This window comes from Oenanthe melanoleuca, chromosome 26 (assembly GCF_029582105.1).
Source record: "Oenanthe melanoleuca isolate GR-GAL-2019-014 chromosome 26, OMel1.0, whole genome shotgun sequence".
NCBI lineage: Eukaryota > Metazoa > Chordata > Aves > Passeriformes > Muscicapidae > Oenanthe > Oenanthe melanoleuca.
The window spans coordinates 2601803-2615930 of record NC_079359.1 but is presented as its reverse complement, the minus strand read 5'-3'; the positions used below and the strand labels follow the sequence as shown (position 1 = coordinate 2615930).

Sequence of the window (14128 nt, the reverse complement as noted above, 5' to 3'; positions counted from 1 at the left end):
TCCCAACATTTTTTTTTCATGGTTGGGGAGGGATGGTCATTGTGTCACTTTTTGGGACAGGGGTTTCCCAAGGTTTTTTTTCTCGTGGTTGGGGAGGGATGGTCACTGTGTGTTATCATTTTTTGGGGCAGGGTTTTGGATACAGGGTTTTCCAAGGGTTTGTTTTTTTTTTTCATGGTTGGGGAGAGAAGGTCACTGTGTGTCACTTTTTGGGACAGGGTTTTCCAATGGTTTTTTTTCGTGGTTGGGGAGGGATGTTCACTGTGTCACTTTTTGGGACAAGATTTTGCATCCAGGCTTTCCCAAGTTTTTTTTTCTCATGGTTGGGGAGGGGAGGTCGCTGTGTCACTTTTTGGGACAGGGTTTTGGATACAGGGTTCCCCAAGATTTTTTTTCGTGGTTGGGGAGGGGAGGTCACTGTGTGTTATCATTATTTGGGACAGAATTTTGGATACAGGATTTTCCAACGTTTTTTTTTCCTGGTTGGGAAGGGGAGATCGCTGTGTGTCACTTTTTGGGACAGAATTTTTGATACAGGGTTTCCCAAGGTTTTTTTGTCATGGTTGGGGATGGTCACTGTGTGTTATCATTTTTTGGGACAGGATTTTGCATACAGGGTTTCCCAAGGTTTCTTTTCGTGGCTGGGGAGGGGAGGTTGCTGTGTGTCACTTTTTGGGAAAGTGTTTTGGTACAGGGTTTTCCAAGGTTTTTTTCCTAATGGTTGGGGAGGGAAGTTTGCTGTGTGTCACTTTTTGGGACAGGGTTTTGCATACAGGATTTCCCAAGGTTTTTTTTTCGTGATTGGGGAGGGATGGTCACCGTGTCACTTTTTGGGGCAAGGTTTTGGATACAGGGTTCCCCAAGGTTTTTTTTTTCTGGTTGGGGAGGGGAGATCAGTGTGTGTCACTGTCTGGGACAGGGTTTTGGATACAGCATTTCCCAAGGTTGGAGCATCTCAGGATTGATGTGAGGGTGGCACAGGGCTGGAAAAGGGAACAATCCTTTGTGCTGGAGCCAGGATGGGACAGAGGCCCAGCTGGGATGGATTTGTGGCACTGGCAGCAAAATGGGCTTTGGGTGGGCACATCCTGCTCCTGTGGGATGGGGAACCTCCCCTCTGCTCCCCTTCTCTGCCCAAAGAACAGGGCAGAAAACGGGCAGGAGAGGGATGAAACCTGCAGAGGGGGGGAGGCAGGGAGAAGCAGAGCCCAGGCGATGGGAAGTGACAATTTAAATAGCTGTGAGAGGGGCTCTCCCTTCGGGCTAATTAAATTTATCGGAGAACAGCAGGTTACCTTATTAGAGCCACGTGGGTTTAATTAACAAAGGGAAGTAATTAGCACGGGCGCTCTCGGAGCTGGAGGTCCTGCCTGTGCCAGGCTGGGATGGGCAATCCTGGCATTGGGGTGCCAGGAGAGCCCTGACCCTGCTGCCACCGAGCGTCCCTAAAATTGTCCCTAAACCCCTCACAGCCTCCAAACCCAGCCTGGAGCTTCGTTTTGCTGCGAGCCTGGGCGGGTTTTAGTGTCTCATCCCAGCCCGGGGTGGCACGGCAGTTTTTGGGGAAGCCCTTCAGGGTTTGTGGGGCACGGCTGGGAGCGGTGGGAACGAGCAGCACAAACAGGCTCCTTCCAGCAGGAAGGAAACGCAGCCAGTGCATGGAAAATGTCTGCGGAGGACAAAGGGGTGAGGTCAGATTCCGGTAACCGGCGCCTCTCTCCCCGCCGTGGGTGTGCGTCCCTCTCCTCCTCCTCCTCCTCCTCCTCATCCCTTTTTTCTCTCCCTGCTATTCCCAGCCCAACATCCCATCTGGAGAGAGCTGGATCTCCTTCCTCCCTTTTCCCTCCCTGCGCGCTGCAGAAAAAGAAAAAAAAAAAAAAAAAGAAAAAAAAAAAGAAAAAAAAAAAAAAAAAGAAAAAAAAAAAAGAAAGTTGCAGACGTGAGTCAGAAATAGCTCATCGCTCACGGGCAGCTGGAGCGGGGTCGGGCGGACGGGAGATGGGGGATTAGGCAGAGCTGCTCCAAAGGAAGTTTATCTAAAGCTGTGGTGTGGGTGAGACTGGCCAGGAGCGCTGCGAGAGGAGGAGGAGGAGGAGGAGGAAGGGCTGGTCCCTGCCCTGCTCGGCTTGGGGGCAGCAGGGTGGGAATATTCGGGATATTCCACATCCATGGGGAATTTTGGCTCCTCTCACTGCTGGTGGAATGAGAGGGAGAGCAGGAGACCCCCCCTTGTCACCCCAAATGATGGGGATGGGGCGTTTTTGGGGCACCGAGCCAGCAGGAATATTAATGACATTCCTGATTAATGACATTCCTGATTAATGGCATTCCTGACAGGCCTGTGCTTAAAAACAACCACGGGGCTGCCGGGCTCAGCAGCATCTTGGATTGGGTTTTTTTGTTTTTTGTTTTTTTGTTGTTGTTGGTTTTTTTTTTTTTTTTGTTTTTTTTTTTTTTTTTTTTTTTTTTGTCTTGTTTTAGGGGTTTTTTTTGTTTGTTTGTTTTGGTTTGGTTTGGGTTTTTTTTTTTTTTTTTTTTTGGAGTAGGGACCCTCTTCCCACAGATGCCTGGAGGTGTGTGTGGAGAGTGATGTTGTCACTTACAGCTGCAGGAAAGGAAAAAAAAAAACAACCCCAAACCCCTCCCCATCTTTGAGTGCTCTAAAATATTTTAAAATAAATTTATTTCTTTCCAACTTCAAAACTCTTGGGAACTTGGTGGCCACTAGGAAAACGTTGGTTTTGGGGGATTTTTGGTGTTGTTGTGTGGGATCCTGAAGTGGAAAAGCAGCACCAAAAATTGTCAGTGCTGGCTTGGAGGCACCTGGGAATAATGGGGTGTGGTTTTTTTGGGGTGCCCTTTTTGTGGTGCTCTTTTTTTGGGTGCTTTTTTTGGGGTGCCCTTTTTTTTGGGTGCTTTTTTTGGGTGCCTTTTTTTTGGGTTCCCTTTTTGGGTGCTTTTTTTGGATGCCCTTTTTGAATTCCCTTTTTTTGGGTGCCCTTTTTGGGTGCTTTTTTCGGGTGCCCTTTTTTTGAGTTCCCTTTTTTCGGGTTCCCTTTTTTCGGGTTCCCTTTTTTTGAGTTCCCTTTTTTCGGGTGCCCTTTTTTTGGGTTCCCTTTTTGGGTTCCCTTTTTTGTTGCCCTTTTTTTGGGTTCCCTTTATGGGTTCCCTTTTTGGGTTCCCTTTTTGGGTTCCCTTTTTGGGTTCCCTTTTTTGGGTGCCCTTTTTTTGGGTGCCCTTTTTTTGAGTGCCCTTTTTTCAGGTGCCCTTTTTTTGGGTTCCCTTTTTGGGTTCCCTTTTTGGGTTCCCTTTTTTGGGTTCCCTTTTTGGTTGCCCTTTTTTTGGGTGCCCTTTATGGGTTCCCTTTTTGGGTGCTTTTTTCAGGTGCCCTTTTTTTGGGTTCCCTTTTTGGGTGCCCTTTTTTTGGGTTCCCTTTTTTGGGTGCTTTTTTTGGGTGCCCTTTTTTTGGGTTCCCTTTTTGGTTGCCCTTTTTTTGGGTGCCTTTTTTTTGGGTTCCCTTTTTGGGTGCCCTTTTTGGGTGCCCTTTTTGGGTTCCCTTTTTGGGTGCTTTTTTCGGGTGCCCTTTTTTTGAGTTCCCTTTTTTCGAGTTCCCTTTTTTCGAGTTCCCTTTTTTTGAGTTCCCTTTTTTTGGGTGCCCTTTTTTTTGGGTTCCCTTTTTTTGGATGCCCTTTTTTTGGGTGCCCTTTTTGCGTGTCCTTTTTGGGTTCCCTTTTTTTGGGTGCTTTTTTTGGGTTCCCTTTTTGGGTTCCCTTTTTGGGTTCTTTTTTTGGGTGCCCTTTTTTTGGGTGCCGTTTTTGGGTGCCCTCAGTCCTGGGGGTCTCCCAGCCTCTGTGGGATCGAGGGGCTGGAGGGCACCCAGGGCAGGGAGGAGAGTTTGGAGCAAACTGCAGGAAATTGCTTTTCTTTTGTCTGCTGCAGCAGGGAGGGCAGCAGAGCGGAAAAGTGTATTTTGTTGATTTGAAACTTGAGTGAAATGGGTAATGAAGACAGATCAATACCAGCCCTTCTGCGGTCCCTCTCTGGGAAAAAAAAATAAAAATAAAAAAAAAAAATCCAGTTAGTCCGTCTGGGCTCACACTGAGGTTTTTCTGTTGAGTCTCACCCCAGCCTGGCGAGCTCCAGGGGTGGCACAGCAGCTTTTGGGGGGCCCCTGGTCACCCCTCAGGGTTTGTGAGCCGTGGCTGGGGTCACCTCAGTGTCAGTGGCATCCCGGGCACTGGGAGCACTCCCAGGCTGAGCCAGCTGGTCTTGGAGCTCGCCCAGGGATGTGAGTGCAGGGAGGGAGGCTGGGATGTGCCAGCAGGGTTGGCTTGTTCTTCCCCTGGGAAAATTGGGTGTTCTGGGCCCCTGAAAGGCACAAATCAAAGCTGCTCTCGGTGGTTGTTCCCTCCCTTCTGCTCCCAACCTCTTCAGTTTGTGTTTGGATTGGAAAAGAGCAGTTACAGTCAGGAAAAACAGCACAAACGTGTTTTCTGCTGTTCCTGACGGAGTTAAACCCCGAGATTGGGTCAGAGCGGGGATGTGCAGCCCTGAGCTGTGCAGGAATCCAGGAGCAGAGAGAGAGAGAGAGGAGGGGATGGTCCTCCCAGTGATCCCAGAGCCAGCAGGGGTGGGGACACGGGGTCTGGGATGGGGACACGGGGTCTGGGATGGGGGTACGGGGTTTAGGGTGGGGGACACGGGGTCTGGAGTGAGGGACAGGGGGTCTGGGATGGGGGACTGAGGTCTGCGGTGGGGACAGGGGGTTTAGGGTGGGGGACAGGGGGTTTAGGGTGGGGGACACGGGGTCTGGGATGGGGACACGGGGTCTGGGATGGGGACAGGGGGTCTGGGATGGGGACAGGGGGTTTAGGATGGGGGACAGGGGGTTTAGGATGGGGGACACGGGGTCTGGAGTGGGGGACTGAGGTCTGCGGTGGGGACACGGGGTTTAGGGTGGGGGACAGGGGGTCTGGAGTGAGGGACAGGGGGTCTAGGATGGGGGACAGGGGGTCTGGAGTGGGGGACACGGGGTCTAGGATGGGGGACACGGGGTCTAGGATGGGGGACACGGGGTTTAGGATGGGGGGACAGGGGGTTTAGGATGGGGGACACGGGGTCTGGAGTGGGGACACGGGGTCTGGGGTGGGGGATACGGGGTCTGGGGTGGGGGACAGGGGGTCTGGGGCGGGGACACGGGGTCTGGGGCGGGGACACGGGGTCTGGGGTGGTTGAGGCGTGGACCAGGAGCTGCCCCTTCCCGTAGTGGCGGTGACGTGTGGCCCTTGGGGACATGGTGGCTCCCGTGGTGACCTGGTGGCCGGGTGACAGCCAGAGCAGGGCTGTTTGGAGGCTGACAGAGGCTGTCCCCGGGCTGTGCCAAGCCAGCTGTGCCCGGGGTCAGGAGGGCACCGTCCCTCTGATGACAGCAGCCCCGTGGTGCTGCGAGCCAAGGCCGGGGAGTTCAATCCGTTCCCGTAAAAACAACCCAAAAAAAAAAAAAAAAAAAAAAAAAATCCAGGAAAAATTTCTCAAGAGCCTCACTCCCCATCCTGCATTCCACACAAATCCTGTTTCCCTCAGCTGGCTTTGGCTCAGGGAGGGAATATTCCCTGGAATACCTGCCTGCGTTTCCACCCGCCGCCTGCCCCATCCTCTGCCCCGGGATGCAGCGGGGCCAGCGCTGCTCCGGGAGCAGCCCGAGCTGTCAGTAAGCACTTTCTGCGGGTGGCAGCCGGCCAAGGCGTGAGTCAGACCCTTCCTGCCTCCGAGTCTGGCAGATGCCAGCGAGTGACGCGCCGGGCTGGTCCCCAGCCACTGCTGCTGCTGCTGCCGGGACCTGCTCCCGGGGGTGTGCTGGCTGGGGGACATCCCGGCGCTGCGGGGACATCCCAGCGCTGCGGGGACATCCCGGCACTGCGGGGACATCCCGGCACTGCGGGGACATCCCGGCGCTGCGGGGACATCCCGGCACTGCGGGGACATCCCAGCACTGCGGGGACATCCCGGCGCTGCGGGGACATCCCGGCACTGAGGGGACATCCCAGCACTGCGGGGACATCCCAACACTGCAGGGACATCCCAACACTGCAGGGACATCCCAACACTGCAGGGACATCCCGGCGCTGCGGGGACATCCCGGCGCTGCGGGGACATCCCGGCACTGCGGGGACATCCCAACACTGCGGGGCCTGGGGTGGTGGCAGCTGGTGGCACTCACCCCTTGGAGCCCCTGTGCTGCTTTGGTGTCCAGGAGTGGTGGCAGCTGGTGACACTCAACCCTCAGCTGGGTGACACTCACCCCTCACAGCTGGCACCCCTGTGCTGCTCTGGTGTCCAGGGATGGTGGCAGCTGGTGACACTTAGCCCTCTACTGGGTGACATTCACCCCACTCAGCCCCTGTGCTGCCCTGGTGCCCAGGGGTGGTGGCACCTGGGTGACACTTAGCCCTCTGCTGGGTGACACTCACCCCTCACATCCCCGATGCTGCTCTGGTGCCCAGGGGTGGTGGCAGTTGGTGACACTGCTCACAGCTGGCACCCTGTGCTGCCCTGGTGCCCAGGGGTGGTGGCAGTTGGTGACACTCACCCCTCACAGCTGGCACCCTGTGCTGCTCTGGTGCCCAGGGGTGGTGGCAGTTGGTGACACTCACCCCTCACAGCTGGCACCCTCCAGCTCTCTCCTCCATCCCAGTTTTCAGGCAGTTGCTGCCCAGGTCCAGCTGTTACCCGGGATGCCAGGCTGGCCTCATTCCCTGCCCTGGGGAATCTCTGTCCCTGAGGGCCGTGGCTGCAGGTGAGGTGTCCCAGGGCCACCCTGGGGTGTGTCCCTGTGGGGCTTTTGGCCAGGTTGGGATGGATGTTTCCAGCCCCATTCCCATGGAGCAGCAGCTCTCCCTGTCCCCAGGAGCTGGCACTGTCACCAGGGTTTGGGACAGAGAGCCCCCAGCCCTGGGCTGTGCTGGCCCTCATGGGGGCCAAGGCTGAGCTGGAACATTCCCAGCACCAGGAATGGGAGCAAAACCACCTGGAAGTGGGAATTTCCTCTTTTACCAAAAGTTGCTGCTTTCCCTGGAAAGCTTCAGTGGGAGAGGAGCGTTTTCCACGCTGTGGGGGAATTCTTGCCAAGGAAGCAGCAGAGCCAGGCTGCCCCTCTCAAGTTCACCCCATTCCCACCTCACCCCCACGCGGATCCGCCACCATTTCTCCGTGTCAGCTCCTCATCCGAGCGGAGGGGGGGAGAAAAAAAAAAAAAAAAAAGCCATTTAATGCAGACAAAGGTTGTATGAAAATATAATTCTGCTTTTGTTAGCAGCCATCAAACTCTAAAAAGCGTCACTTTTGTTTTCTTGTAACATTGTGAAAACCTCGTGTCGGATCGAGAGCTGGGGCCCTCTCGACTAATCGCCTCTCCTTTGTGTTTTTAGATTATAGGGGCAATTAGTGTTGTCAAAACCTCTGGCAATTCTCTTTGCTCTTGACAGGGTGTCAGTCCGCTGGGCGAGAAATGGAAGGTGTTATAACTCTCCGGTAATTAGGATGCCTCCGATTTGAAAATGCCAGCAAACGTGTTGGAGGGGGCAGGGAGCCCGCCCGGGCTGGGTGGGGGGGATGTGGAGCAGCGATTAATTAGGGGCTCTCATTCCGAGCACGTTTGCTGGCTGATGAATTGGCAGAGGAAAATTAGCAGCGCACCTCGTTCTCCTCGCCAGCTTCTCTCCTTGGCCAGATGTTGGCACAGCTGGCTGGGAGCACCTGTGTGCCCAAACAGCAGCTCCTGACTGGGGCTCAGAGCCTTGCAGGGAGCTGGGGCTGAGCTCCAGCCCTTGTCCTGGTTTGGAGGACAGGTGTCTGCCAATGAAGGCAGAAATGGAGAATGTAAACCCCCTCCCTCCAAATTATTATCAATTGGAAATTAAGGGGCTCTCAGGCAAAGAGATGGGAATTAGGAATAACAGTTCTTTACTAGGAAAATTCAAATAGAAATGCAGTATTACACAGAACAATCCCAACCCTGCCAGAGTCAGAATCCAAGCTGACACCCGTCAGTCAGTCAGGGTGTTGGCACAGTCCCATTCAATGGTGGCTGCATCCTCCTGCAGGGGCAGATGTGGTTCAGCTGGAGCAGTGCTCCTGGAGAAGGTGCAGTTTCCTCTGAAGCTCCAGGGATGATGTGGAAAGGTCTGGCTTTCCTCTGGGATCCAGTGGCAAAGGCTGCTCTGCTGTTCCAAATCTCAGTTTTTATCTGGGTAGGAAAGGCTTGGCTCCTCCCCTGGCTGGAGCATCTCCCAGTGGGATGATGGAATTTTATCAGTCATGCCCTGGGACTCAGTGGCCATGAACAGGAGATATCTCCTGGAGGGAGGATGGGCTGTGGGAAGATAAAGATGATTGCCCAGCTGGGTTAAAGATGGCCCATGAGCAGATAATGTGTGCCAGGAGATCAGGGGCACTGGGACAGAATCCACATTTCTGGCCACATCAACCCAACCCTTGGGTGGGAAGTCAGGGGTTAATCTCAGCTCCACTGAGGAGGTGGCTGGAGGGGGAAGCGCTGGTGACAAACAGAGCTGGCCCCGTGTCCTCCCTGCAGTAAATAGATCAGGGTTTGCAATCTCCCTTGAAGGTCAGCTGGACACCCATCCCAGGTGGGAGGAACTGCTCCCTGTGCTCCCATCCCTGCTGGAGCGGCTGGAAAGGGTCCAGACTGGGCATCACTGGGGGTCCTGGCAGGATCCAGGCTCTCAGTGGGGTTTTTATTGGTTTCTCTGCTCTTGGAGGTCCTGAGATCCTGGGCTGTTGTTGAGGAGTTGTTTGGTTTGGATCAGAACCGGGTCCTTGGCGTGCAGCTGGATCCTGGCGGCTGCTCTGCCCCTCCCTCGTGCCAAGGAGCTGCTGCCTCTGCCTGGGATCCCCTGCAAGAGCCTGTGCCTGCTGGTGGCTGCCCAGCAATTCTTGATTGCTGTCCCAGCAATATGAGGCATCCAGGAGGGTCATTAAATTACAGCAGTGACCCTGCCCAGAGCCTCTGGAAGGGCTTTGGGCTGGTGGGAATCAGGGAAAGCTGGGACAAAGCAGCTCCTGGTGGCTCCACCTGGGCAGGACCCAGCAGGGCTGGGATCCATCACCAACACCTTCCCAGGAGCTTTGCCTCACTCACGGGGGTGTTTTGATAACCAGAGGCAGGGGCTGGCAGGTTCCCTCCTCTTGGCACAGCAGTTACTGGAGTTACTGGTGTCAGCTGGAGGTAAAGCTTTGATGTGCCTGGAGAGCCCCGTAACCTCTTCCTCAGTGCTCTGCTCTGCTGAGTTATTCGGGTGATCTGTATCTTCCCACTTCCCTGGCCTTTCCCTGCACCCTTCCCATGCTCCCAGCAGGAGAGGGAGCTGTGGTTTGACGCCCAGTTCCCCCAGTTAAACCGATCTCAAAGATCCTGTGGGGGGGAGTGAATGGTCCAGGAATTTTCACCCTGGTGCCAGCAGCACCACGGCATTGGCACAAGGGGCAGCCCAAAGGACAGCCCAGTGTCCAGGGACGAGGAGGATGCTCAGAGAGGCTCTGCTGGCGTTCGGGGGGGCGTGTCAGAGCTTTTTGGGCTGCTGGTGGTGACGTGTCCTTGCTGCCGCAGGTCCCCGTGTCCGTGGCCATGATGTCCCCGCAGATGATCACGCCGCAGCAGATGCAGCAGATCCTGTCCCCGCCCCAGCTCCAGGCCCTGCTGCAGCAGCAGCAGGCGATAATGCTGCAACAGGTAATGCTGCAGGGGGGCTGCATCCAGCCAGGCACTTCCCACCGGGCTTTGGGAATGCTGGGGTTTGTTGGAGGCAGGAAAATGGGTTTTTTCCTCCTCCTGCTTTCCACCAATTTCCTTTGGGATTCCCAGCACGTCCAGGGGTGAAAAGAGGGTCTCAAAACCTACAAAATTCCTGCTCTGGGGCTGCCCAGCTCCTGGAAAAGCCAGGCTGAGGGTGGATGATGTGCCCTAAGCTGAACCCCGTGGCCACTGCTGGGCTCTGGGCAGGTGTCTGTACCCAGCTCCAGAGCTTGTTTCTCATGGCCCTGCTCAGCTTTTCCAGAGATTTTAGTTGGATGGGAAGAAAAAGAAGAGGAGAAAAATGGGTTTTTTCCTCCCCCTGCTTTCCACCAATTTCCTTTGGGATTCCCAGCGTGTCCAGGGGTGAAAAGAGGGTCTCAAAACTTACAAAATTCCTGCTCTGGGGCTGCCCAGCTCCTGGAAAAGCCGGGGTCAGGATGGATGCTCTGGGTTTGATGTGCCCCAGGCTGAGCCCCGTGGCCACTGCTGGGCTTTGGGCAGGTGTCTGTACCCAGCTCCAGAGCTGAGGTTTGTTTCTCATGGCCCTGCTCAGCTTTTCCAGAGATTTTGGTTGGATGGGGAGGGAAGAAAAAGAAGGAGAAGGGAAAAAAAAAAAAAAAAAAAAAAAAAAAAAGCAGATTTCCACTCTGAAACAAAATATGTCTGCTTGGGTAAACAGCGGGAAGGAGGGAGAGAGGGAGAAACCCCACAAGCATCTTCCACACCCTTCCTCCTGCCTCCAGTACCTGTTTACTCCAAACAGGCTGATAAGGACTCAAGGTTGGCCCCAGGGAAAGAACAAAGGGTAAACACTACCCTGGGTGGGTCCTTCCACAAGCCTCTTTGGAGCCGGATAAAGAAACACGTTTGACTGCAAATTAAACAACCCAGGCCGGAATAGCTGACATTCTCCACCGGCAGCAAACCAAACATCACACCTCTCACCCCTGACCCAATGTTCCTGCTCCCAGCCCTGGCTGGGGCTGGCTCGGGGGTAAACACCCAGCCCCTCCAAACCTGTTCTCCGGCACAAACAGCCCCTGCCTGCCGCCAGCCCCGAGCTGATAAGGGCAGCCCGACATCCCCGGGGACATTCCTGAGGGGTCTCACTGAGCTCCCCGTGCCTCTCTCCCCCCTCCCTGCACGCAGCAAATCCATCACCCGCGGTTTATTTAGGGGTCAGCAGGCTGGGCCCCTCTCTGGTGGCTCCCCGTGGGTCCAGGGGGTTCGTCCCCTCTCTTTGATTTAAGCTGAGCCCGCAGCTCTCACAGACCAGGGGTTGTGGCTGCTCCTGGTCCTCTCCAGTGGGAGAGGCTCTCACAGCACTGCTCAGGGCTGTTTTGGGGTCCCACCACGCCAAAACTGGGGGTTCCCCGCCCTGAAATGCTGTGTGATGTGCCTTTCTCTCAGAGGGCAGCGGGTTGGCATTGAAATAAACAGCAGCAGGTGGGGTTTGGGGGATCCAGAGCCCCTGGGAGTGCGTGCCCAGGGTTCCTCTGCTGCCCTGAGTGCCCTGCTGGGTCCGTGCCCTGCAGGTGACACGGGGAGCTGCCCTGGGGACAGTGCCAGGAGTGGCTGTGGCAAAGCCCGGGTGGTTCTCCCTGCTGATCCCGTTGCTCTCTCCCTTTCCCAGCTGCAGGAATACTACAAGAAGCAGCAGGAGCAGCTTCACCTGCAGCTGTTGACCCAGCAGCAAGCAGGAAAGCAGCAACCCAAAGAGGTGAGGTCACCTGGGGGGTGCCAGGCAGAGAATTAAAGGGGGGGGACCAGCCCCAGGGAGCCCCTGGGAATGGGAAATCCTGCTCTGGGGGTGCCAGGGTGGCCAGTCCATGCTGGGAATTGTTCTTCTTCCTCTTTTTCCTCCTCCTCCTCCCTCTCTGTGGTCTGGTGTATCCATGGGATGTGGGGCACCAGCACAGGTCCCAGCCCCCAGTGAGGGCTCCCCAAATCCCCCCGTGGTGGGATCAGAGCAGGCTCAGCCCAGCTCTGCCCTGCCAGGCTCAGCCCAGCTCTGCCCAGTGCTGGCTGAGCTGGCACAGCAGGGCCCTGAGGAGTGGCCAGGCCTGGTCAGGTGGCAACCAAAGCAGGGCTCTGCAAAGCCCAGGGAGTGTGGGAAACAGCAGTGGGGCTTTTCCAGTGGCAGATCTGAGCTGGGCAGGGCTCTCAGCCCCCAGGATCACACTGGCAGTGCTGGTGGGGACTCATTTTATTCCCCTGTGGTTGCACCAGTCCTGTGTAACCCCCTTGACACAGCAGGTTTTGCCCCCAGGGGTTGTGGCAGTGTTTTGGGGACATCACACAGAGCCTGGGGACAGCAGACAGCACCGCTCCCTTCCTTTTCCTCGGGTAGTTTTGCCCTTCTCTCTTCCCAAAATGCTTCACGTGGGTGTTTTTTTTGCAGTGCACTTTTGCAGAATTCATCGCTGCCCCTCCACTGAGAGTCCTTCCACGGGCTCCCAGTGACAAGGAGCCACTCCCTCCACATCCCTGGTGCAGGCAGGGGCTCTTCATGTCCCAAAATCCAGCACCCTGGTGGACACCCAGCACTTGAAACTCGAGATTTTTGGCAGGGAGGGAGGATTTTAAGCACAGAGTGTGGCACAGGAGGGACTCACTGTCAAACCCACGTTGGCATCAGGGGACCAGGGTGGCTGCAATGGCTCTCCCTGTGGGATGTGGGTGCATTTCCAGGCTCAGGGATATCAGAGCCATCTCCAGGAGCTGCTGCTGCTCTGGGGAATGGGGGAGGTGTAAATGTGAGGCTTCCTCAAGGACTTTGCTGCTGGCCCTGGTGATGTTCTCCTGCAGCACCGAGCAGGGATATAATTAAGCTCTAACAAAGCGCTTGCTTAGCGGGCTCTGCTTTAAAAAGCCCGTGTTAACTTTTAATTAAATGGTGCAGAGGAGACAGGAAATTTATCCAACAAGAGAAGGGTGTAGCAGGGGGGGAAGGGGTGCTGGGTGCTGCTGGAGGGGTGTGTGTCCAGCTTTCCAGCTGGGAAAAGCACTGAGGGGGACCCAGCAACACCCAGTGTTCCCCTTCCTCCAACTCCTTGGATGAGCTTTGGTTTCACCCCAGAAATTTGGGTAGCTGGGGTTTCTAAAGTCTGTGTTGATGTTTGCCTGCTGGGAATGGTGATGCTGTGGCTTCCCTGAAAGGCTGGGAAGAGCTGGAGTGTCTGGGATGGCTCCACAGAGCCACCCTGGGATCTTCCATGGAAACCCATGGCCAGATTTAATTCTGGCCCTGCTGCAGGATTTGCAAACCCAGCTCCTTCTGCTTCCCCTCTGCCTGATTCCAAGGGCTCCTCTCGGCACTGCTGTGAGTCAGCAGCTTGGAGCAGGATTTCCAGGTGGGAATGGGGGCCAGGAAGGAGCTGGGAGCAGGGGCAGCATCTCTGGGAGCAGGAACAGCTCTGATATCCCCAGGAGCAGGGGCAGAATTTTTAGGAGGAGCAGCTCTGATGTCCCTGGGAAAAAGAGCAGCATCTGCTGGAGGAGCAGCTCTGATCTCCCTGGGATCAGGGGCAGAATTTTTGGGAGGAGCAGCTCTGATCTCCCTGGGATCAGGAGCAGAATTTCCAGGGGGAGCAGCTCTGATCTCCCTGGGATCAGGGGCAGAATTTCCAGGGGGAGCAGCTCTGATCCCCCTGGGATCAGGAGCAGAATTTCCAGGGGGAGCAGCTCTGATCCCCCTGGGATCAGGGGCAGAATTTTTGGGAGGAGCAGCTCTGATCCCCCTGGGATCAGGGGCAGAATTTTTGGGAGGATTGGCTCTGATCTCCCTGGGATCAGGGGCAGAATTTTTGGGAGGAGCAGCTCTGATCCCCCTGGGATCAGGGGCAGAATTTTTGGGAGGAGCAGCTCTGACCTCCCCAGGAGCAGGAGCAGAATTTTTGGGAGGATTGGCTCTGATATCCCCAGGAGCAGGGGCAGAATTTTTGGGAGGAGCAGCTCTGATCTCCCTGGACCAGGGGGAGAATTTTTAGGAGGAGCAGCTCTGATCCCCCTGGGATCAGGAGCAGAATTTTTGGGAGGAGCAGCTCTGATCTCCCTGGGATCAGGAGTAGAATTTTTGGGAGGAGCAGCTCTGATCTCCCTGGGATCAGGAGCAGAATTTTTGGGAGGAGCAGCTCTGATCCCCCTGGGATCAGGAGCAGAATTTCCAGGGGGAGCAGCTCTGATCCCCCTGGGATCAGCACGGCTGGGGGTGCCCCAGAGAAGGGAAGGACAGACAGGAGGATGGAGATGTGTGGGAAGAGCCTGTCAGCACCATCCTGAGCTGTGGGGATGCTCCTGTCCATGGCTGCTGCA

At 55.6% G+C, this 14128-nt stretch overlaps 1 protein-coding gene across 2 annotated transcripts in view; it reads left to right on the top strand.

The window, feature by feature from the left end:
- Positions 1–14128, top strand: part of FOXP4 (forkhead box P4) — a 70970-nt gene that overhangs the window by 30870 nt on the left and 25972 nt on the right. For both annotated transcript variants that reach the window (XM_056511603.1, XM_056511602.1), the window contains exons 4-5: positions 9629–9751; positions 11448–11534. In XM_056511603.1, the coding sequence (XP_056367578.1) occupies positions 9629–9751; positions 11448–11534 (210 nt within the window). The remainder of the gene's footprint in view (positions 1–9628; positions 9752–11447; positions 11535–14128) is intronic.